The sequence below is a fragment of the Benincasa hispida genome, chromosome 11 (assembly GCF_009727055.1).
Source record: "Benincasa hispida cultivar B227 chromosome 11, ASM972705v1, whole genome shotgun sequence".
NCBI lineage: Eukaryota > Viridiplantae > Streptophyta > Magnoliopsida > Cucurbitales > Cucurbitaceae > Benincasa > Benincasa hispida.
The window spans coordinates 40,173,079-40,199,140 of NC_052359.1; the positions used below are offsets into that span (position 1 = coordinate 40,173,079).

At 36.9% G+C, this 26,062-nt stretch overlaps 1 protein-coding gene and 1 long non-coding RNA gene across 2 annotated transcripts in view; both read right to left on the bottom strand.

The window, feature by feature from the left end:
* Nucleotides 1-6,253: 6,253 nt before the first annotated feature.
* On the bottom strand, nucleotides 6,254-9,338 carry LOC120089828 (30S ribosomal protein S21). The gene is made up of 2 exons (XM_039047232.1): nucleotides 8,784-9,338; nucleotides 6,254-6,610 (listed from the first exon to the last, which is right to left on the bottom strand). Exons 1-2 carry the CDS (start codon nucleotides 9,083-9,085, stop codon nucleotides 6,601-6,603), a joined length of 312 nt encoding a protein of 103 aa, XP_038903160.1. The 5' UTR covers nucleotides 9,086-9,338; the 3' UTR covers nucleotides 6,254-6,600.
* Nucleotides 9,339-10,955: 1,617 nt separating this feature from the next.
* Nucleotides 10,956-26,062, bottom strand: part of LOC120092140 — a 64,641-nt gene continuing 49,534 nt past the window's right edge. Inside the window, exon 4 of the long non-coding RNA XR_005485922.1 lies at nucleotides 10,956-11,651. This is a non-coding gene — a long non-coding RNA (uncharacterized LOC120092140). The remainder of the gene's footprint in view (nucleotides 11,652-26,062) is intronic.

Genomic DNA, 26,062 nt, shown 5'->3' on the forward strand with positions numbered 1-26,062 from the left:
GTTCAAGAAGATATTTTTTACATCCATTCGATGTAATTTAAACTTCAAAAGACAAGCAATGTTGAGCAAGAGTCTGATGGCTTCTAATCTTGCAACAGAAGCGAAGGTTTCATCAAAATCCACACCTTCAACTGGTGTGTATCCTTGAGTCACTAATCTTGTTTATTTATGGTCACATTTCCATTCTCATTAGTCTTGTTTTTTAAAATCCACTTTGTGTCAATAACATTCACATATTCAGGCTCGAACTCCTCTTGCATGGCATTTATCCAACAACTTCCAAGTCAAAATTCTGGAAATAATAGAATAGTAATCCTTTCTAAGTTTTAGTACAAGAACAGTAATATTTTTCAACGTTTATTCCTAAAGTCAATTCTGTTTATGAAAGATAGAGCATGCACCAACTACTAAAAGGTGTAACGTGTTAGTTCAAATTTTCTCACTCTATGTTAAATTCAAATGTTTTCCTTTTACGAATTGAAATTAAGAGTTCATTAAATAAATTGGTAATTTAATCAATTTAATCTTTATAAAATTTCAATTAATTCAAGCAAGGTTGACTATATTTTTCTGGATACTCATTTTGGGTTTCACTTTTTTTTCTTTTCTCCCAACTATATCGAAACTTGTTGATGCTAAAAATTCATCTGAAACTTAAACCGAAATTTTCAAGTCATTGATAAACCACACCCCTCAATCAAAATATCATGAAGATGAACACATACATTCATTTTATGATTCAAGTAAAAAATGTAGATGAAGGTAAAGACAGGCTTTAGTTAGGATGTAGAGCGAGAAAGACATGTAGATAAAGATTATGTAAGGAAAAAGTTGGGGGAGATATACAGGCGCACAAAGATGAAGAAGAAGAAGCTATTCTCTCCTTTTTTCAATGTATATATCTTGGACAATAGAAGATTTTAAAAAATCTTCATTTAATGGTTGTAGGTAATTATTTTTATTGATGTGTGCTATTTTTCTTCGATCGCTAGAGGTTGATTTTGATTATTTTGAAGTTTAGGGATCCAACTTTCTTCATTTTATCCTCAATTGTAAATACCTAACATTCCGCGAGGGCGGGGGTTAGAGTATATACTCGAATATACATAAAATGGATATTTAGGTGTACTTAGTTATAGGTGTATATTCCATGGAGCAGACACTACAAGAATTTTAGGCTTTAATGTCGATTGAAAAAAGTGATATCGGATGTATAATGTCGGTTTTTAAAAAAATGGATCTTTAATGTTGGGTTTAAACCAACATTGAAGATGGGCTACACTGTTGGTTTAAAACCGACATTAAAGACCTCTAATTTTTTTTAAGCTTTATTAAAAAATATCTTCTTCATTTCATATCAAATCTCTTCTCTCCTAATTTCACTTCTCTCTTACCAAAGCCTCTCTTCTCCTTAGCTTGGCCTTACGAATAACTTTCGATCGTCATCGTCACCGGTGTTGCTTGGATCTCCATCATCGTGGGCTTCTTTTGGTGGTGGGTCATCGTCATGGGTGTTCTCTAGTTGTTTTTTGTCATCGCATGGGCGTTCTCCGGTTGTTTTTCATCGTCACGTGGGTGTTCTCCGGTTGGTTTTCGTCGTCGCATGGGCATTCTCCGGTTGTTCGTCGTGTGGTTGTTCTCCGGTCAGCTCGTCGTTCGTCTAGTCGTGGAGGTGGTTATTCGCCGTTCGTCGTGGTTTTTCTTTTGGTGGTTGTTCGCCATTCGTCGTACAATTTGATAAATCTGAAGGACTACTTTCATGGTCGAGGTCTTCACAGATCCATCTTTTTAAGGTAAACACATTCTTCTTTTTCTTTTTGTCCTATAAAACATTCAATACGTAAATTTGTGACTTCATGAATGTCAAATACAACATAATGGAAGGAGAAGAGTCCCAGCAAAGATTTTCACTGGAGGTTATTGTACAGGATCCAAAGATTAAAGATGCAGTTGCCCTGCTTCCACACTTGATTCTATTTCATGGAACTGCAGATTATTCCATACCATCAGATGCTAGGTAAATTGTCTTTTTCACAACTCTTGCTATATTTTATGCGTGAGAAATGGAGCTAAGTATGAATAAAATAGCATTCAAAGTGTATTTTACTGCATTATTATATGAATGTAGAAGTTCTTTTGTTTTATAATTTTAAGAAATTTCAATGCCAGTTCTTGTTATTTGAGCTTGCTAGAGATAGAGGTATGCCAATATTTCTACCGACATGCATAATTTTTTTTTTTTTGGGTTTTAATTTGTGTAGTAAGAGCTTTGCAGGGGTGCTTGAAAGAGTTGGAGTAAACGTTGGATTTGTTAATGTGGTTCGAGTGTTATTTCATTAATTTTATGTTTTGTTCCAATGATTAAGCTTCTTGAAATTTATTAATGTTGGACTAGCGTAATTGGCTAGAGAACAGTTCTTAAAGCTTGTGGATTGTGGGTTGTTTGAGTAGTTTGCTTAGAAAGGTAAAGTTTTCTTTTCATATTAGCAAAATTCTTTGAATGTCTTCTAAAGTTTTGGATTAGATTTAGTGTTGGAATGTTATAACTATCTTGCAGTTATGGTAGTCATAGCTTAGTTGTTTATGACTTCCATTGAGTGGTTTATAGTAGTGAAACTTCTTAGGCATCCTTTGGTAGTTTATATTTATGCATTATTTATCTAAATGAATCCAGTTGCACTATGGTAGTTTGTGGGTTATTCATGCATTTTGGGTTAGGTTAATTCTTCATTATTCAAGATAGGAAGATTGCATTGGACATGTTTTAAAACTGCTAAATAGGTAAGAATCTTGATTGGGTTCATAAAGTTTGTTTATTTTCATTAAGTTGTTTGAGTTTATAAGCTTATGGATTCATGGTGGTCATCCAACTTTTCCTTCTTCCGATGATTTGTATCATAAGCAACAATTTTCTTTTTTGTTCATTTATTTTTCAAATGCTTTACTCTTCTTAGCAAAATAGTTTATATTCATTCCATTGGATATTTAATGTTGATAGGACCATTTGCTTTTCAGCTTGAATGTCCCTTTGTTAAGAGTGTGTGCTTGTGATATGACATGTTTTTGGATGTTGGGCTTGTTAATTGATTCTGCTACTTGAACATCCCTTTTATTCATTGTTAGCTTTTCTTGAAATATTTATAGAAAGAGTCTAACTCTAAGGACATGGTTTATTGTGATATTGTTTGGATTGGTGGAGTTTTAAACTTTATTGAGTTTTTGTTTTTTAACTTCTTTTCATTGATAGGAACCGAGTCCATGAATCTGGAGGTATAAGATCGAATGCCCATGTGACAACTTTTGAGATTTGAAGTCAAGTGAGTAATTAGATCTGAGTTTTTGTAAATCATTGTTGTTTATGTTTGAATGTCTGAAGAAACCTACAAGGAGAGTTTTTGTAAATCATTGCTGTTTTTGTGACAACTTTTGAGATTTGAAGTCAAGTGAGTAATTAGATCTGAGTTTTTGTAAATCATTGTTGTTTATGTTTGAATGTCTGAAGAAACCTACAAGGAGAGTTTTTGTAAATCATTGCTGTTTTTGTGACAACTTTTGAGATTTGAAGTACATTGTAAGCTAAATTTGCTTATTGATGTATGTGTTCTTGAATATTCATTTTTTGGGAATTCTGATAGTTCCGTTGAGAACAAGTGGTTGTGGAATATTTTTGGGAGTGTGTTTCTTTGAACAGGTTCAAGGTAAATTTTTGGTTTTGTTGTGGTAGCATCGTTATGCTGCCAAAAAATTTTCATCGTCTTCGTAGCTCATATCTAGGTAACCAAGCTTCTCTTCTTCAAGATCTTGAAAAAGAAGATTCTCTCATTTATTCAACTTTTGAGTTTTCTTGTTTTGCAGGTGCAACAAAGGAGTAAACTCATAATATTTGTATTACTTGTAATTTGTGTTTCAAGGCCTGAATTATTGTACGATCTTTTAAATTATAATTTTATAGTAGAATTTGCGGATTAAATGTAATAGATTTACAATCCATACATGAATAATATGTCATACGTGCTTCGTTGCAGTAGTCACAGTGTTCGATGATGATGTGTCATGTTATACTTTTTGACTGACATTAAAACTGGATTGGACAATGGCATTAAAAAAATGTACAATAATTTTGGATTTTAATGTAGATTTAAAATTGACATTAAAATTGGTTCAAAACCGACATTAAAAGGCTTTAATGTTGGTTGACAACTGACATTGAAGGTCGTGTTATAAAAGATCATTTATAACATGATCTTTAATATCGATTGTCAACCGACATTAAAGGCCAGAATTCTTATAGTGAGGGGTTAGGGTATATATTTACACTTACATTATATGGTAACTTTAACAACATATCAACATATCTAGTTATAGCTAGGAGCTCACCTGAACGACCTTATGCATTTATTTCCACTTTTACTATGAAATTCATTGAAAAATCTAGGTATATTTGTTTACTTTGTGTTTTTTTATTGCTTATATACCATGTAAATAATTATATTTATAACATTTTTTCACTTGAGACTTACACCGGACAAAAGAGGTTTATACGTAAAATAAGTTTAAATATTTTTCAATAACTAACAGTTAAAAGTTTTGCGTTTTATGAAACTATTACAAGGTAGGTGCATCAAACTTTAAAATTTTCATCGGGCTGTTTTTAAATATAGAAAAATAAACCAAAATATTTACAAAATATAGCAAATTTTAGAACTATCAATGATAGATGCTGATAGACATTGATAGACTTCTATCAGTATCTATCACATCATTGATGGTTTTAAAATTTTCCTATATCTTGTAAATATTTTCAAGAGTTTTACCATTTGAAATAATTTCCCATTTTCATTCTATTTATCATTATTTTGCATCATTCAATACTTCCTCACACGTACGGTACACTCTATGTTAATTAGGGTTCTTATATATACATTGAAACACCAACATTTATGATATTAGTAGGTTTATTCACATGTAGGATGTATCTTTTTGTACATACACGACTTTGAAATTGTGAATACATTGTGAATGTTATAAATTTTGTATTTTGGTATTTACTATTATTTTTGTCTATGTAGTGGTTATTTTATATTCGGTTAGTTTGTGGTCTCCTTCATTGTAGTGATGATCGGTTGGTTAGATGTTATTTAGAAACCAAAATATGGAGGGAGGAGTAGTTTTGTCTTATGAAAAATAACACATTCTCCTAAAATGTAGAATTTGGGACAATAGCTAAAAGACTAACAGCTCATAGTCAATAAAATAATAATAATAGTAAAATAAAAATTTGACCAAAATATATAAAATATTCCTAACTTTAACTTTGGTTAAAAAGAAAAAGAAAAAAAATTCAACACCACCCTTATGATTCGTTTGTTTTTTCTTTTCTTTTTTTACCGAAACCATTAGCTTTTTATGTTAAAAATACCTATGAATTTTTAAAAATTCCATAAATATCCTTCATTTTTTATAAAAAAATTCAAATAAACAATTAATACTTTGAATAGAAACCTTGAGTACCTTATTTAGAAAATATTGCTAAATTTTCAAAATTTGCAATAATACTTTTACCTTTTCAAAAAGAAAAAAAAGAGAGTTAAGAATGTTCTTACTATTACTATATAGATGGAAACATTTTTCTTTTCTCTTACTCCATAACACTTCTTCAAAACCAAATTCTCAACGTTTCCCTCCTGTATATTAAACCTCAAAATATTAACTCATATTCAACTATTAACTTAAATGTTGAGTCTTAAAGTCTCGTGGTCCATCATTCTCCTTTTTTCTTGCAACAAACTATACATTGAATTAAATGTAGTAGTTTTGGAGAATGGAAAATGAAAGAATGGGAATATAAAAGGGTAATAAAGGAGGGAAGGAAACAAAATATAGATAACCAGATTTCATCCATATACTAACAACAAGAATATTCTTTAACTTTTTTTTTTTTTTTTTTTTTTTTTTTTTTAAGATTGAAGAACGATAAACTTTAAAAAAAGTTCAAAGGTATTTTCTACCATTTAGTCTAAAAGTTCATCCTAATTGGCATACTACTACCCCTTAATGTTGTGTATACATACTGTGATCATTGAGATTTTTTTGATGAGGACGAGTTTAGTGCTAGCAGGGTTGCCACTTTAATATTTGTGTGCTAAAACCAATTTGCACGCACCTCAACAAATCTAATGAGACAACCCAACTCACGTAGTCCTACAACATTTGGATGTTACATTCTAGGTAGGTGGACATTGGCCACCATGGATTGATCTCATCCCTTTAAACATTTTATTATACCATGACCTATATATTGACCATAGTATTTCAAAATATGAATTTGCAGAGAAATCCAACTAAAGTAGTGCAGGTGGTAGAAAGTGATCAAAGAGGTGTCTACAAAGCAATTTGAGAGGTAACTATAGCGGGCAGGAAAAAATGCTCACAAGATAAGAGAAAACAGAATGATATAAAGCAATGTAGATAGACAGCTCACTGGAGCCTTCCTGCTGAATAAAGGGAACTTCAATTGCACTTTCAAGAAGCTGCCAAGCCACAGAGTTTAAAGAAAAAGGAGCAAAATGTCTGTGAAACTATAGTGCAAATGTCACATGCTTACAGACCCCTGCAATAAATCAGATGATAAAGTTGGTGTTAGAAGAAAGTTCAAAGAAAGCAGGGGGATAATCCATAAGCAGATACCACATTTTTCGCCAAAAAGATAGCCTGGTAACAATCATTTCCTATTCTAAGTTAATCAAAGTCATTTTACTTCACTTAATCATGTAAATAATGAACAGTTCTTTCCGAAGCTTTATTCCAAATTAATTTCTCCTCATGACTTGAGAAAATAAGAAGCTGCTTAATTAGAAGAACGAGAAGTAAAACTCCAAGTAGTGCTTGAAAGATGCAACTTCTTTAAGCTAAAGATGTCAGGGAATAATTTATTTTAAAAAAATCTTTAAAGATAATAAATAATTCTTCTATAATATCCTGAATAAGTCAAGAAGTCCCTGGTTCTATTCTCTGTAAACAAAATAAAATCTTACCCAGGCAAGTGATTTTCCATATACAGTTTGGAATCGGTTGTTTGAGGAGTTCGGTCTAGATTTAGACCGGCATAGGGGATCAGGAGAAAGAATAGAGGAATTTCTTCTACATTGTCTAAGTTTTTTGTGGCAAACTATAACGTTGTTCCATCTTGAGGGGTCATTGGGATGAGAGGAACAATATAAGTTTTTTGAAGGCTCAGGAGATCTCTGAGTGAGTTTTGTTCAAATTCAATCCAAATCAATTTCTCTTCTCTACTTGAGAAAATAAGAAGCTGCTTAATTAGAAAAACAAGGAGTCAAACTCCAAGCAGCGGTTGAAAGATACAACTTCTTTGAGCTAAAGATGTCAGGGAATAATTTATTTCAAAATTTTTTTAAAGATGATAAATAATCCTCCTGAGATATCTTGAACAAGTCTAGAAATCTCTAGTTCTATTCTCTTTAAACAAAATAAAATCTTAGCCAGACAAGTGATTTTGCATATGCAGTCTGGAACCAGTTGTTTGAGGAGTTTGGTCTACATTTACCAAGGCAAGCATAGGGTCTACAGAGAGATAATTGAGAAATTTCTTCTACATCCTCCCTGTCGTAAGAAGGAAAGCATTTTGTGACAAACTACAGCGTGTTCCATTTTGAAGGGTCATTAGGATGAGAGGAACAATATAAAGTTTTTAAGGGCTCGAGATCTTGGGGTGAGTTTTGTTCAAATTCAGTCCAAATCAATTTCTCTTCTTGGTTTGAGAAAATAAGAAGTTGTTTAATTAGAAGAACGAGGAGTAAAACTCCAAGTAGCGCTTGAAAGACTTCTTTGAGCTAAAGATGTCATGGAATTTTTTCTTTTTCTTTTTTTTTTTTTGAAAAAAAATCTTTAAAGATGCTAAATAATCCTCCTAAGATTTCCTGAACAAATCTAAAAACCTCTAGTTCTATTCTCTTTAAACAAAATAACATCTTAGCCAAGAAAGTAATTTTGCATCTGCAGTCTGGAACCGGTTGTTTGAGGAGTTCGGTCTAGATTTAGCTAGGCCAGGCATAGGGGCTCCAGAGAGATAATAGAGGAATTTATTCTACATCCTCCCCATAAGGAGGGAAGTTTTTTGGTGACAAACTAGAGTCTGTGTCAAAAGATCTCTAAGTGAGATTTTGTTCTTTGTCAGATTCTATGTGTTCTGGTGGGCTTCTATTATCTTCAAGTCTCATTTCTCTTGGAAGCTATAAACTTGTACTATTTTATTTCTTCTCAAAGTTCGGTTATTTATTAAAAAAAGGGAAAAAAAACTAAGTTTTTGATGTTGTCAGGGAGGACGGTTATCACTATTCTTCTAAATAAACCCCAAACAACTGAATTGATAAGAATAGATAGCTTGCTCTCTTTACTGATCGCCAGTATTACCAAATCAACAATTCCCAAGAGAATCTCAATAGCAGAAATGACAATGTTCAATGGCATCTTTCCTTCACCATTTTAACTCCACTTTGAATTATAGATATCGTGCTAGCAACGTAGTTGTTGATGCTTAAGGCAGGAAGTTTAACTTTCTTAAAGTTCAACGGGTAGAAACTTGTTGCATTGGATTGTACCAAGTACACCTTCAAATACTAAGCAATCCCTAGTCGCTAAACATTGGCAAGCAACTCATAAGCAAAGCTAGAAGAACCGTATGATCAGGCCACTATGCAGAATCCATTCGAACGATCGCATCATCAACCAATAGCTTATTGTTGAAAGAAAAGATATATAAATACCTGACTTTCTTTATAAGGATGGCTTTGAGCTTGCGAGCGAGGTCCTGCGATCGAATTTTGCGCTCCAAATTCTTCCTGGCCAAAACTCGTTTCTCGGAATTCTTGATATGATGAGTTTGTTCCCGCTTAATCAGTCGCTCAATTCCGCTCGCTTGCATCTTCCTTCTCATAAATGCCAGTGCCTGTTCTAGATTTCCGTTCAGTACCTTCACTCGGATCCCCCTCAATTGCTGGTGCTGCAGATAATTGGTGTGAATCGAAGATCTGATGGAGCATGATATGTTCCGGGCCAACGAGTTCATTTCTTGAGTTTAACCCCACGGTTTGTCGTTCTTACAGGAGATGGAGTGGGCTATGTCGATGGCGGACTGGCAGTGGTTATTTCAAATACAAGGGGTGGCGGCAATAAACGGCCTTGAGAGTGAGGGGGCGGCGATGGAAGCTGGCCGTGAGAGAGTGAGGTGCGGCGGTGAAAAGACGATGGAAACTTGGAAGAAAGGAAAGGGAGGGAGAGGGAGAGGAAGAGAGAAGGATTTCACAAAATACCTAAAAACTAGGGGTAGTTGCAGATTTAACCCAAAAAAAAAAAAAAAATCTGATATTGCATACGTAGTCCATATTCTTTCCTCTTTTGCAAATGTAGAAAAAAACATCAGCCCAGCCCAAATAGAATTAGTAAAAGTCTCAAAAACCTTATATACTCCTAAATCATACTAGATTCACTGAAAAAGAACACGTTTAGGTTTGTTTGGTTGACAATCAAATTCTGTTTTATATTTTCAGATTTACTGAATTTAGTAAATAAGTCTTTGACAGATAATCTGAATTCTAGTTTTGAAAAATATTTTCGGATTCTGTAATCTAAACCGTGTAAATTTTGAAAACAACATTTTTATGTTTTGGTTGTATCCATAATTTGAATTTTAAAATTTAAAATGCATAATTATATTAAATAATGTTAAAAACATTTAGAAATATAGTAAATGTCAGGTTACAAACTCAAATTTAATTTTTTTAAAATTAAAATATTTATTATGTAATATATTATAAATTGGGTTAAATTCCAAATTTGGTCCCTATAGTTAACCTAAAGTTAAAAATTAGTCCATGTGGTTTTAAAATTTAGATTTTAGTTCTTATGGTTTATTAAATCCTTTTAAATAATCTCTACCATAAGACCTAAATTTTAACTTCTTCCAAACTATATTGATAAAAACTTCAATTTATCCTATATATTATATATTATTACAAAATAATAATTTTACAATTCTTTTAACATAAAACATGTTTATAAATAAATTAATAATATTTTATTATCAACTAATTTTTAGTGGGTAATTACAGCTAGTTTGAAATTATTTAAATTAGAATTCAAATTCTGAATTCTGCTACCAAACACATATTTGAAAACATAAAATACAACACTGTTTTCATTTAATCCCTTATTTTCAAATTTCTGTTTTAAGATTTTCTATCGAGCAGGCTCTTAGCTTTCCAATGTGTATTTGATGTACTTCATTAATAAAGGACCAAAATTATATACATTATATATAGTATATAATTTTCTTCTTCTTTTTCTTTTTCTTTTTTTTTTTGTTAAAAGTTATAGTTTCTAATTCATTCTTTACACTATTAGCTAGTTAAGTAATCATTTTAAAAATATACTTGAATTTTGAATGAATGTTGGTACATACTATTGATATACTTCAATACTGATACACCATTGATATATTCTATAGTAGGTATATCAAATGCTTGATAGTGTAATGATGTACTTGAAAAGCTTGTTGATTGATGTATGATACTTTGTTGATGTACTTGAAATTTTTAATATATTTGTTGATTGATGTATGATATCTTGTTGATGTATTTAAAATAACGTCAATTGAATTTTAACTAAAATACTATTGATATACTTCATTTTAGGTATATCATTAAATAAAGTTTATCAATACAATAGTGTATCAAAGATATACTCAATATCAAGTATATCGATTAATTAAGTGTATCGACAATATACAAAAAAAAATAAACTATATTAATACAATAGCATATCAATAATATAGTCAATATTAACTACATCAGTTAAGGTATACGAATTATTTGACTGATACACTTTTACACTTCGATATTAAATGTATAAGCTTACCGATACACTTTGATATATATATATATATATATATCTTACTTTGGTTATTATATGTCATCTTCAAATTTTAATAGGTGCAACACGTAAAATTTTAAAGACTACAACAAGATTTGATGTTGAGGACAAGCACCAAACTCAATCAGAAGCTGACAAGGCGCCACAGCATTGCTGGCCTGGATCCTCTTGCCACCGTGGATTTTCTTCATCCAAAATATCAAATCCGTTGCAACTGTCTATTGACATTTTTCTGCCAAGATTCTTTTATTCTTTTGTCCTTATTCGCTCACTTAGTGTATGTAATATGAGCTTCTCCACACAATGTAATATATAAAAAAACTGAGAGCAAGAAAATAGAAATTGATATTAATCTCAGATGCTGTCGACTCTTCTTCTTCCCTATTCCGTCTCTCTAACTTGGTATCAGAGCCTACCACGATGAATACTGAGTCATCCCTCAACCAGTCTCCTCGTCACTCTAGTCAACACCGGCAATATCACAGACCCTCCATTGAATCAACTTCTAAATCAGGTAACGTCTATCAAAATGGACAGATCCAATTTCCTTCTATGGCAAAATCTCGCCTAGCCCATACTCAAGAGCTACAGGCTAGAAGGGTATCTAAGAGGAGAAAACGCCTGTCCCAGTTGATTCATCACAAAGAAAGTGAATGAAATCTCCAGTGAGAGCTCGAGCTCAGAACCAGCCGCAACTTCCCCACCTGAAATAGATCATCAACTAAATTTAGCCTATGATGCTTGGATAGCAGTGGACCAACTCCCATTAGGTTGGCTCTACAACTCAATGACTCAATAAGTAGCAACCCAAAGTGATGGGTTTTCAAACCACTAAGGATCTGTGGCAAGCTGTTCAAGAATTGGTCGGAATAAGATCAAGGGCAGAAATCGATTACCTCAAGCGACTATTTCAACAAACACGCAAAGGAGCTCTCAAAATGAGTGAGTACTTGACCTTAATGAAGAAATATTCTAACGAACTTGCCCTTGCTGGATGCCATGTGTCCCCTTTTGATCTTGTTTCTCAAGTACTATCCTATCTAGATTAAGAATACAACCCAGTAAGTGTAGCTATTCAAGGCAAACGCATGGTACATAGGTCAGATTTTCAATCTGATCCCCTTTCATATGAAAATGTCTTGAATATCAACTGGCGGTCAAGACTGAAGTGTCTGGAATGTCCAACGTTTCCCTTTCCTCAAACCTAGTCTTTGTGAATGTAGTACAACGGAATAGCCAAGCAAGCCCAAATTAGTATCGTAACTCACAAGGACACTCTCAGCCCCCAAAATTCAGAGGAGGCGGAGGTCGAAACAGGCGAAGGGGTCGTTGGAACAATGCCTCAGCAAATCGACAAACATGCCAAACTTGTGGTAAGCTAGGCCATACTACTAACATTTGTTTCTTCCACTACAACAAGGACTTCAACCATACATTCTAAATCTGGTTTTCTCTCCCTATTAAATATACTTTATGTTCCTAACATTACTAAGAACTTGTTTAGTGTCTCTAAGCTGGCCAAGGATAATAACGTATTTGTTGAATTTCATGTTGATTTTTGTGTGGTTAAGGACAAGGACTCGGGTGAGGAACTTCTGAGAGGCAAGCTTAAGGATGGCCTTTACCAAATGGACTACGTCAGCCCGTTGATAAATAATGTATCTAGCATCAAGGCGATCCCTGTTGGGGTTGATACCTTAAAGTCTCGTGCCTAGTTTGTAAACTGTTTGTACGAATGCTTGTGTTGTATAATATATGATATTTACTTCACATCTTGTTTTTGCTCAGTTGTATGTTTTATTTGCTTTACCACAAACCAATAAACATAAAAATCCCTGGTTATCTGTATGTAACTTAAGCATGTATATGGTGATATACAAGTGGATTATGTCTTAAGTGATAGCCAAAATGGTCTGTAGTATATGGATATAGGAGGGGAACCTTATCCTGGTAACACCACGGATGCGGCCCGCTTTCTGGAATGGTCACAAGTGTTGTGACTTGTCACAAATGGTCTGATCCTGATCATTCGTATAAGGGACATGCGAGCGGAGGCATCCTATACAAAGAGTTTGTATAAGACCTGACCACGAAGTGTTAACGTCTCGCTATATAACACCGTTCATGAAAGAGACTTCACTTCACTAAGATGACCATAGGTAACATGACCTCGATCCTGAGTGATTTGGGAACTCCTGCCATTCAGGGCGGTCTTTTGATTTGTATAGGTGCGAGTGACCAGGTCGTCGATTCAAACCTACCATTTTGGAGATTCATCTGATTTGGAAGCTGAAAACTCAACTACACAAGATGGAATTCACTCCTTCCCCGAGGTAGGGGCAATTAGATAGATAGCTCCCTTAAAGGCTGATTCCAGGACTTGAATGATGTGGCGTCACACACCTTCTCTTGGCCCGAGTGATGTTCACACATAGTGGACTATGTTGTATTGTTCATTAGAGGAATTAGTGGTACGTAAGGAGTGAGATGTAACTACAGGGAAAAAACGATAAATTGATCCAACTGTACTTACGAGCATCTGTGAAGGGTCATCGTACTCATGATTGGTTATATTCGATGGACACAGAAATTCATCCATGGTAAAAAGAGTTCAGCTATTGGTCTTTAACGGAATGCCTGACAATTAACGGATGGTGGATCTCGTGGCTAAAGAGTTTAGTCAGCTATTCACGTACCGTTGGAGCTTCGAGCCACAGGTCCATAAGGTCCCCTAGGTAGCTTGAATAAAGTTGAGAATCAGTGTTTGGGTCAGTTTGAAATGTTCAAATTGACAATAGGGAGTTTGATTATATATGATATAATTGAACTGGTTAATTATATATTATATAATTGGCTAAATGTATGAGATACATTATTTTTGGAGGAAATTAGATATAAATATGATTTATATCAAGTGGAGGAGAAATTACTATAGTAGATATGTGATATCAAACTATAGGTAAGAATATAATATGATTATATTCATTTATTATTAAATTGGTTAATTATGAAATAACTGGCCGAAATACCCTCCTTAATCGTGCGTTAGTGGAAGAAGTCATATTTGGTTATGGTAACCAAAGAATAAATGAAAATTTTTTTCATTTGGCAAAAAGTTCGAAAAAATCGCAATAGGTGTGAAACCGTCTTGATCGTTTACCCGAGAGCCTATAGGATAGAGTCTCATTGTCTAAACAATCGCACACCAGCGTCTAAATGATCACACACCTTTCTCTAAACGACCACTTAGCTTTCCTAAACGATCACCTAGCATGCCACATTTTCTTAAAGATCGTATACCTTTTACTAGACGATCACTTAGTAAAACCTACATGATCGTGTAGCTTTGTCTAAATGATAAGCACTCCACTATATGATAGCTTTCTCTCCCACTTACTTATCGTTTACACGATCAACCTTTCCTTCTACCTCTCCCAAATTCACCAAAGAACACACTTTAGATTCTCACTCCGAGAATACCAAGGGCTCCATTTGGTGGTGTCATCCCCACTTCTTACTTGTTCATGCTTGTTCGTGTAGACGATCGTGCTGTCATAGCCGACTAATTTGCTGGGCGATAGAGTTCGTGTAGAGATTCTTCCGCCACGTTGAGTTCAAGTTTGAAGAGAGTCTTCAGCTGGTATGAGCACTCATTCTCTTATATTTTATTTATCAAAGCATGTCGTTAATTAGTGGTGAATTGCATAACTATATGCTAGAATGTATGTGTTGTTTTTCGGTCATAATGAAATCGAAAAGATCCGAACGCGCTCATGGATGCTCTTCGTTAAGAGTTCCTTCAATTGGTATCAGAGCCAGGTTCTGATATTCCAATTTCATTGTTGCAACGAATTGTATATACATTCTTGGTGGGTGCATATCTGCTCTGTTTAATCGTTAAATTGTTATGGATTTGCGGATTAATGGAGTTTTCTAGGATGTTAGCCTCGGTTTAATTTAATTCTTTTACATTTTTTGTTGATTATAAAGGCCCCTGCGTTTTTGGGCATTATTAATCGTAATTGAGTCTGTAATTCAAAGTCAGTTTGAGTCTTGAGTCGTTCGTGAAGAAGATTGGAGCAAGAGTTGTAGTTCTTCGAGGAAGGAGACGATCAAGGGTAGATCGGGTTGTGTAGACGATAGGGTAAGCGATTGCTGAGTATCAGGTCGTGTAGACGATGGGATGCTTATGTATCGTTTAACGCACATACACACTAGACGATCATTTAGCTCAACAAGTTTCATCGCTTAGTAACTGACTAAACAATCGCTTAGCAATGCACGGTAAATCGTTTACCTTTTGCCGCGTTAAGCGATGGCTTAGACGATCAGGCTTCGCAGCCTCGTTGTCGTCTAAGTGATCGCAGCCTCGTTGTCGTCCAAAAACTTGGTGATGAAAATTAAGTGGACGCAATATGTGATGCATGTCTTAGGTTATGCGTTGGTTCTCATGCGTCGGTGGTCATGTGTTGGAATGAAATGTATGCATTGATCTCATGTGCAATGACCATGCGTTCCTGTCACAAGTTTTTTTACACTCTCGCCAAGTATAACGAGAATGCAAGTTTCTCAGGTGATCTGAGTTCGAACTCAAGGACTTGTAGCTAAATGCTATGCAGTGATGTGCTTGTGGCAAATAAATAAAATAATGATGAGGGGTTTTAAGCTACAAACTACTCCTACTCCTAACTAGTAGATTAAGCGATAAGAATATGAATGAGAGGTAGAGACACGACAACTATTGACACGTAGTAAAATGCATGGAAAAACAGATAAAATGTGAGGATTTCTTCATCGCAACCCTAAGCTTAACCACAAGGGTAACCCCAGCCAACGCAAACTAATGCGATCATGCTATACACGCCCAACGTAGATGCTAGCAAACAAAACTTATTCCTAAGTCTCCATTTTTGCTTATGCAATCTTAATCTAGCCATCTGAGCCTCGATTCTAACCGAGCTCTCTCAAGTCTTAGGTTCTTTCTTTGGACTCTCTCTCGAGTAGCTCTAAAGGTGTGATGGATGCATACATAAGATAAGGTAACCACAAAAGCCTGGTTAACGTAAGATATTCCTATTCCTAGTGAATACTTGCTTACATTGCTTAATGCGACCAACCAGTTACCCTTCCGGGTAATTAGTTGCTGCTGACTTTACTCATAGACAAGCATTGCATCCGCCTATATACAAGCATTGCTACAGCTTCACACTAAGCAAATAAGATTTTCTCACAAGACTCCCATAATGCACACCTCCCGGTGGTTTGCTACATGCTTCATATTCCTATGTCGCATGATTAAGTATACGATACTCTAACAATCTCACTAAGTGATGCAATGAAAATAAAAGATATTAAGAAATTAAGATGGAGATGGAATCGAAGGAAAATATAGAAATGCATTGATAAAAAAATGTATTAATTCTTTAAGCCAAAATGTAATACAGTACAATATAAGGAAAGAAGAGAAATGGAAGGACTAGCTGGAAGCAATGTCTTGCTTCCAGTAGATTATGTCAAGGCTGTCGGTGGTGCCATGGATGGGCGGTGGAGCATGCTCTCTCGAGCTCTAACTTCAGCGAAGGCTCCGATCGTCACTCGAAATGGATGAAGGAGATGAAAAACTCTCAAGTTTTCTTCTCACACTTTCGTCTGGATCACAAGGATCCATCCGAAGGTAGAAACTTGGATCCCCTGAAATTCTGCTCATCGACTTCTAATTATAGAGCTTGATCGCCGATAGCATTAATGGACCTGCTCTAAATCTGACACCCACGTCGCGATGGTCCTTCTCTGAATCTCTCTACTAACGGCGTGGTAGATGAAATGTCAACATCATCTTTTGATACTCCCGAGGTATGTGTTCATGCTTCCATTCCACCAACCTTGCGTTCATCCTTCTATTATGGTTATCATCATGTAGCCACAATCTCTTCGTGATGACCGCATTCGCTCGATGACCACAACTTCTATGCGATGACCACATTCGCTTGACGACCGTAACTTCAATGCGATGGATGCATGCGATTGATGGCCGCAACATCCATGCACCGAATGTATGCATTCGCCTTTGCTATGAGAGATTCCCCGCATACGATCGTCTTTGTGATAGCCCGGCTTCCGTGCATGCGTCCGCTTCCTGTGTTAGCTACACAGATAGAAAAATGAACGCATAATAACACATAATAGGTTGTTAGCCGAGATTCTTAATGCCGATCGATGCAAACTCATTTTCTCATGAATTCCTAACATATTCGCCGCATATTCTACTTAACAGCCCCCATAATTCTAAATAAAAGGCCTATAATGACGTGTATTTTTGCCCGTCATTACACCCCCAAACTTAGAATCATGTTTGTCCTCAAACATGTGTTATACTCATGAAATTCTTAACTCACCCTTTGGCTTTCCTTTGCGATGACCAGCCTCTCAGAATATAATTTACTCATACCTCTGACCATGGCCGTAACGCTCTCCTCCACTTCGGCTTCTTCTTAAAAAAAGATCTTTTCTAAGTTTAAATCCGGCAAGCCTTTGCTCAAAAAACTTTTTATTAATTCCCCGCAACTTTGCTTTCAGCTTTTGAGAATGCGTTCACTCAAAACAATTCAAAGCTTTGCGATTTCTTATTAAAATGCGGCGTTGAACCTGGTTACGCTCTTCGTTTTGGCTTGCCTCCACGTGTGTCATGCGGACAGCCAACTTCGGTTGCGTTCCATCTTGTCTTGCTTAATTTAGCTTGCGCCCAACAAAGGAGTTGTGCTTATGCGTTGATCCTAGTGACTTACCTTTGTTTTGGCTTGCCCCCACGTGTTTCATGTGGAGATCCAACTACGGGTAAGTGCCTTTCACAACTTAACTCTTATCAACATGGGTTTCCCCATTGCATTGACAGTGGAGTTGTTATTCCCAATTTTTTTTAAGGTAAATGATCGCAATGTGGTGAACGCATTTCTTTGGGATCGCTGCCACCCCCAAACTTAGAGGTTGACAATGCTCACACCGCAAAGCTAAAGACAAAATCAACAGGAATGCAGTAACAAATGTTTGAACAAAGGTTTGCACATAATAAAGCTTAGACTGTCAAAATTTGAAGAAGCTATTAAAAGTAAGATGAGCCTTACGATGCTTAGTTAGCAGATGCGGTGAATTATACGTACCATCATAGATGCATCGCAAAGGAAAGCAATAGGACAAAGTGAATTTCAAAAGGATAATGCATAAAAAAAAAACAAGAAAAAGACTTTCAGTAGAATACACTTGCGACCATGCTTTGGAATTCATGCGGTCGAAGCCATGCGTTGAAGGATGGAGAGAATTCTTCCGCTGTAACTACACACCAAGGAGAATTATTGTCCCACCTACAAGGAGCAAATGCACCACATCCAAGAAAGCAGTCGCATATCCAAAATAAAAATAAAAAAATAAACTAAACTAGAAAAGCAAGGTAAAGATAAAGTAGAAAACGTCCCTGGAGAAATTGGAGTGATGTCGCTGCAAGGAGTCTTCTATGCTGGAGATTTCTCTTAACTGCTTAGGTCAAGAGGTTTGCTCTGACCATTAGAACTTCTGGCAATTGTTGGGCGCATGTTGGCCACCATGTGCTTAGAATTGCCTTCAGCTCATGCGACTGATTTCCTTTCTATCTTGGAGCTAATACTGGTCAATATTGTTTGCAACTTGGTCGCACAAGCTACAATACTCCCAAGGTAAAAAAGTTGCTTGTGAAAACATAAAACTCAACAAACAATTAGTTGCCAAGTCCCCGGCAACGACACCAAAAACTTGGTGACGAAAATTAAGTGGACGCAATATGCAATGCATGTCTTAGGTTATGCGTTGTTTCTCATGCGTCGGTGGTCATGCATTGGAATGAAATGTATGCGTTAATCTCATGTGCAATGACCATGCGTTCCTGTCACAAGTTTTCTTACACTCTCGCCAAGTATAACGAGAACCAAGTTTCTCGGGTGATCCGAGGTCGAACTCAGGGACTTGTAGCTAAATGCTATGCGGTGATGTATTTGCGACGGATAAATAAAAGAATGATGGAAGTTTTAAGCTACAAACTACTTCTACTCCTAACTAGCAGATTAAGCAGTGAGAATATGAATGAGAGTAGAGACACAACAATTGTTGACGCGTAGTAAAATGCATGGAAAAACAGATAAAATGTGAGGATGTCTTCATCGTAACCTTCAGCTTGACCGCAAGAGAAACCCCAACCAACGCAAACTAATGCGATCATGCTATACACGCCTGATGTAGATGCACATGATGTGTAATAGCAAATGAAACTTATGCCTAAGTCTCCATTCTTGCTTATGCGATCTTAATCTAGCTCTCTCGAGCCTCGATTCTAACCTAGCTCTCTCAAGTCTTAGGTTCTTTATTTGGACTCTCTCTTGAGTAGCTCCAAAGGTGTGATGGATGCATACATAAAACAAGGTAAGCACAAAACCCTGGTTGACGTAAGATTATTCCTATTTCTACTGAATACTTGCTCACATTGCTTAATGCGACCAACCACTTACCCTCCTGGGCAGTTAGTTGTTGCTGACTTTACTCACAGACAAGTATTGCATCCGCCTATAGACAAGTGTTGCTACAGCTTCACACTAAGTAAATAAGATTTTCTCATAAGACTCACGCAACGCACACCTCCCGGTGGTTTGCTACATGCTTCATATTCCTATGTCGCATGATTAAGTATGCGATACTCTAACAATCTCACTAAGTGATGCAATGAAAGTAAAGGATATTAAGTAAATGAAGATGAAGATGGAATCGAAGGAAAATATAGGAATGCATTGATCACAAAATGTATTAATTCTTTAAGCCAAAATGTAATACAATACAATATAAGGAAAAAAGAGAAATGGAAAGACCAGCTGGAAGCAATGTCTTGCTTCCAGCAGATGTGTGTCAAGGCTACCGATGGTACCATAGATGGGCGGTGGAGTAGGCTCTCTCGAACTCTAAATCCGGCGAAGGCTCTGGTCGTCACTCGCAATGGATAAAGGAGATGAAAAACTCTCAATCTTTCTTCTCACGCTTTCGTCTGGATAACAAGGATCCACCCGAAGGTAGAAACTTGGATCCTTTGAAATTCTGCTCATCGACTTCTATTTATAAAGCTTGATCGTCGACAACATTAATAGACCTGCTCTGAATCTTACACTCGTGGCGCGATGGTCCTTTTCTGAATCTCTGCTGCTAATGGCATGGTAGGTGAAATGTCAACATCATATTTTGCTACTCCCGAGGTATGCGTTCATGCTTCCATTCCACCAACCTTGCGTTCATCCTTCTATTATGGTTATTATCATGTAGCCGCAATCTCCTCGCGATGACCGCATTCGCTCGATGACCGTAACTTTTGTGCGATGGACGCATGTGGTTGATGGCCACAAAATCCATGTGTCAAACGTATGCGTTCGCCTTTGCGATAGCCCAACTTTCGTGCATGCGTTCGCTTCCTGCGTTAGCTACAAAGATAGACAAATGAACGCATAATAACACAATTGTGGGTTAGCCGAGATTCTTAATGTCGATCGACGCAAACTCAATTTCTCATGAATTCCTAACATATTTTCCGCATATTCTACTTAACAGCCCTCATAATTCTAAATAAAAGGCCTATAATGACGTGCATTTCTGCATATCCCTCGGTCTCCCTCGTTGGATTGAATAAAGTTACTGCGCATCACCTCGAGGCACCTAGGAGAGTCCCCCTAAAGGATGGCAGTTTTGCACGTTTCTTTAGTTGATCTCTTGTAAGAGGATAAGGTATCTTACTCTCTTGTCCTAATTTTCTTCTTCCCTATGGTGGGCTCATTAGGGCAGGACTCTGGCACCAAAAGCGAGGGGTCACATTTACGCGAAATTGTTAAAGGTTAACAGTTTTAGACCGAATGAATGGTGGCTGTTAGGTCCAGTTCCAAGAGTTGGTTTTGCCTAATTGTTGAGAATGTCTCATCCCAGCGGGGGGGCATTTGATCACCCCATCAATGACGTTTGTCCTACCTCACTGGGGCATCATTGCAAAATAGAAGTCTTTAACTTAGGGTACTTGAAACTGTTTTACAAAACTAATTGGTTAAATGTGGTTTAGCAAAATCTAATAAAGTTTTGTTCATATTTTCAGCAATAACTTTTCAAAATGGCAACAACCACGTTAGCTTTGCTTAGCGCTGAAAAATTAACTGGCGACAATTTTTCGACATGGAAACACATGATCACGATGATTCTTATCATCGAGGATCTCATGCTCACTCTTACGGAGGTTTGTCCTCCTATTCCAGCTCCAAATGCCGCTCGAAATGTTTGGGAAGCATACGAGCGGTGGACACGGGCTAATGAGAAGGCCCGAGCCTATATCTTGGCAAGTCTTTCTGAAGTCTTGGCCAAGAAACATGAGCCCATGGTCTCAGCGCGTGAGATCATGGAGTCCCAGCAGAAGATGTTTGGACAACCGTCTGAACAGCTTATGCATGAGGCTCTTAAGTATATATTCAACTCCAAAATGGGAGAAGGCACCTCTGTTCATGAACATGTGCTTAACATGATGGTCCACTTCAATGTGGCAGAGTTGAATGGGTCTACCATCGATGAAGGTAGTCAAGTTAGCATAATCCTGCATTCTTTGCTGGAGAGCTTCTACACTTTGTTAGTAATGTGATTCTTAACAAAGTGAAATATAACCTTACAACTCTCCTCAACGAGTTGCAGACCTACCAATCTTTACTGAAAAGTAAGGAGAGAAAGAAAGGTGAGGCAAATGTTGCTTCATCCTCCAGAACGTTCCATAGAGGTTCGACTTCAGGGACAAAGTCTGCACCTTTTACTTCTAACTCTACAAAGAGGAAGAAAAAGAAGAGTGGTAAGGGAAAAGGGAAGGCGCCTACTAACCTGTCGCCTGTCGCCCCAAGAAGGCGTTCACCAGTTGAAAGGGAAAAGTGTTTCCACTGCAACCAAGATGGACACTGGAAGAGGAACTGTCCTTGCTGGCTGAAGAAAGGAAGGCTGCCAAGGCAGATAAAGGTAAATATGATTTATTTGTACTTGAAACTTGTTTAGTGAAGAATGATGATTCTTCCTGGATAATTGATTCGGGCACCACTAATCACATTTGTTCTTCTTTTCAGGGGATTAGATCCTGGCAATAGCTGGAGGCTGGTGAGATGACGATGCGAGAGAGAGTTAGTAACATTAGCTTTATCGGTGACAATATTCGGCTGCATTCAATCAGAAAATTAAAGCTGTCTATACTGTCAACCAGGAGAGAGAAGCCGCCTTTCCATGAAAGACTCTATAAAATACCAAATGCTACTTCTTCAGAGAAGGGTGTTAAACACTCGATTACTTTCATCATCTTATAATTCACGTTCTCTATCCAGTATCTTTCTTTTCATTTTAAGCGGACGCGAGAAGAAGGTTATGCCAATAGAGTGTTCTGGTAAGCTTTGAGAAAGCACCGGAAGCTCCAAGACAGAGAGGGGCCGACATACGGAACGGGAACATTAGTAGATCAGAATAGAGATTCAGTGTAAAAAGCCTTGAGTCAAGAGGAATTGCTTACCGGCTCTACCTTATTATTTTCCATTTTCATTTTGTACTGCAACGTCAATTATAAAATGGATTGTCTTTCTCATATTGTTCAACTCTTCTGTAATTTCAGCCATGAGTAGCTAATATTATTTGAATGGGTTGAGAATGCATTTTAGCTAGCATAACTAGGGAATCTTATTCTTTTTGCGATTAATCTTGTTTAATGTATTGCTTCATTCGTCTATTAGAGAATACTCAAGGAGGGTAGTGTAAGGATATGCATCTAGACTTGGGAAGGTCAGGTCAGCATCTAGGTTTTGGAAGACACCAGAATTTAGAATGCTAATAATGAGAGATAGGCCCTAAGAAATGAGCACTATTTGTTATATATGCATCGCATCTCTTAGCGATAAGATACGGTTGTATATGGTTCACCTTGCTTCCATGCATTTTGCATCAACGCAGTAGGACAAGAGTAGAGGTCTTAGAAATAAGCTCTATGGACATTTTGCATTCAACACATGCGTCCTAGAATTAGGAGAATCGCATTTACATGGGAAGTGACTTACTGTGCATGGTTTGTATCATGATCGCAAGTTTGACGCAATTTCCGAGTAGTGCTAGCTAAAGATCTTCTCAACCCGTTCATCGCTATACTCATTGCATCTATCAACGCAACTATCTTTCTCAAATCCGTTGCCTTTATTTACTTCTTTTTTATCAATGCAACAACACACCCAACACTTTATTTATTTACTTGGTTACCACAAAGTTTTCATAAACATTACCAACACAATTATTTTCACAAGTCCCTGTGTTCGACCTTGGACTTATCAGAAAACTCAGAGGAATTTACACTTCAATTCCGTGGGGAAACTTGAGTACACAACGCAATCCATCAACGCCTATCATCCATTATTTCTACTTAACAAAATTAACGCATCAATGCACCCCTGCTTAGTGCTTCGCCACAACTACAACTCCTCCGTTAGAATAAAGACTGACCCTGATGTGGACTTCTAAAGAGTCGTTATTAATCTGAAAGTCAAAATCTGTGTATCTTGTAAGGATCAAATCCCTAGATCCATACACGAGCATGTAGTCCCTCGTTCTCTGAAGATACTTGAGGGTGTTCTTCACGTGCGGTCTAGTGACCCTGGCCTTGGTTAGACTAATACCTACTGACTATGCCCAACAGCGTAGCACATGTCTGAACGAGTACATAACATCGCGTACATCAAATTGCCATCGGCAAACGCATATGGGACCTGTCTCATCTCCTCAATCTCTGAGGCGTCTTAGGACACATGTCCTTACAGAAAGTGACTCCATGCCTGAATGGCAATAGACCCCTCTTGGAATCCTGCATCGAGTACTTGAGCAACATCTTGTCAATGTAAGATGCTTGAGACAGTGCTAGCACTTTGTTCTTACGATCCGAAAGACTGTATACCTTAGAAAAACTGAGCCTCTCCTAATATTTCATTTGGAATTGAATCACTAGACAATTCTTAACTCGTAGTCAATAGACCTACATCATTCCATGAGTAGTATATCGTCTATGTACTACACTAAGAAGACTACTGAAGCATTGATGATCTTCTTGAAACACAAGGTTCATCACGTTCTGGTCAAAGCCATACGACTTGATCACAAGTATCAAACGTATGTTCCAAGATTGAACATTGTTTTAGCCCGTTTAAATGGACCGATTCAGCTTGCAAACCTTTGCTCTTGACTTGGGCTATGAATCTCTTGGGTTGCACCATATAAACAGTCTCCTCAAGATTGTCATTCACAAAGATCGTCTTGATATCCATTTGTCATATCTCATAATTTATAACAAGCTGCAATGGACAGAAGGATGCGGATCGACTTTAACATGGCAACAGGCGAGAAAGTCTCCTCATAGTCGACTCCCTTTACATAGGTATAACCCTTTGCCACAAGTCGAGCCTGAAGGTCTGTACCTTTCCATCAAACACCCCGTTTGCGCTTGTAATCCATTTACAACCTATAGGTCTTACTCGATCAGGCTGATCTACAAGATCCCATACTGAGTTGAAGTACATCGACTTCATTCTCGAGATCCATGGCTTTGAACCATTCATCCAGTCAACATCCTCCATTGCTTTTGATAAGACAACGGATCCTCAATGTCGCCATCTGCTACCATAGCAAGGATTTCTGTGAAACCAAGATAGCGAACGGGTGGGTTCACAACCCTCCCACTACGTTGAGGTTCCCTCAACTCTTGAGGTGGAACCGACCTACTAGATGAACTCCCATCAACAACTCTTGCTGATGTAGCAGGTCTTCAAAACTCTTATTGAAGTTTCAGTAGTTTCAGTGGAAAGCTTATGCAACACGAATTTACTTCGTGAACTGTGCTCCCTTATATGATCCTCCTTTCAGGAAAGTAGTGTTTTTTTAAAACAAACACCCTACTTTCTGTTGGATCATAAAATAACCCCTCGTGTACCTTTGGGGTAGCCTATCAAAGAGGCATAACCTCGACCGTGGTTCCAACTTCTTGGGATTAGCCTCAAGCACATGTGCAGGGTAACCTCAATGCGGAATGATGTAAACTAGCTTTTACGCCCGTTTCCACAACTCCGAAGGTGTTCTTTGCAACACTCTTGGAGGGAACACAATTTGAGTATATATACCGCAGTTCCACTGCGAAACCTAAAACGAGTCCAATAAGGAAGCGTTAACTCATCATCGAATGCACCATGTCCAACAAGATCTATTTCTCCCTCTCTGCTACACATTTTGCTAAGGTATAACCCAACACTAAGATTTTGGGAAACGATTCCATGTTCTATATCAATAGTCCTGGAATCCCGAGTCCAAAAACTCTCCACCTCTATCCGATCGAAGTGTTTTAATCCCGTCTATCCAATGAGTTTTCAACTTCAGCCTTGAACTCTTTGAACTTTTCAAAGGATTCAAACTTCCATTGCATAAGATAAACATACCCATACATAAAGTAATCATCAGTAAAACTAATAAAAATACCATAGCCACTCGGGCTCGCATATTCATAGGACTACAAAGGTCAGAATGTACTAACTCAAGAGACTATTTGGCTCCATAACCTTTTCCAATAAAAGGTCGTTTAGTCATCCACTCTCCAAGATTTTTCTCTTACTCACTTAGAAGTCCATTCTTTACCAATCTCTCGATCTTATTGAGATTGATGTGCCCTAAAACGAAGATGCCAAAGATGGGCATTTTCTTTGGAGAAAATACGTCGACGTTTTGTATGAGTTACGACAGTTTTAAATAATTATGTGTTTATGGAAGGAATTAATGATAACGGCCTTAACACCTATAAAAATTACTTTCCAGATTTGTTGTACAATAGTAAACTATCTTTATGATAAACGCTTTTATCCACATTGAAAGAAATAGTGTATTTACCATTGTAACAAAACACTTTATAGAAATGAGGTTCCTCTTAAGTTGGGAAAAATATATACATCATTTAAAACTAGAAACCTATTATGTAAAACTAACTGGAGCCCTTCCACTGCCACAGCTGAGAAGACGTGCCCGGTGCCTT

Coding starts and splice junctions, on each gene's coding strand:
- LOC120089828 (XM_039047232.1), bottom strand. CDS start 9,085: ATGAACTCGTTGGCCCGGAACATATCATGCTCCATCAGATCTTCGATT.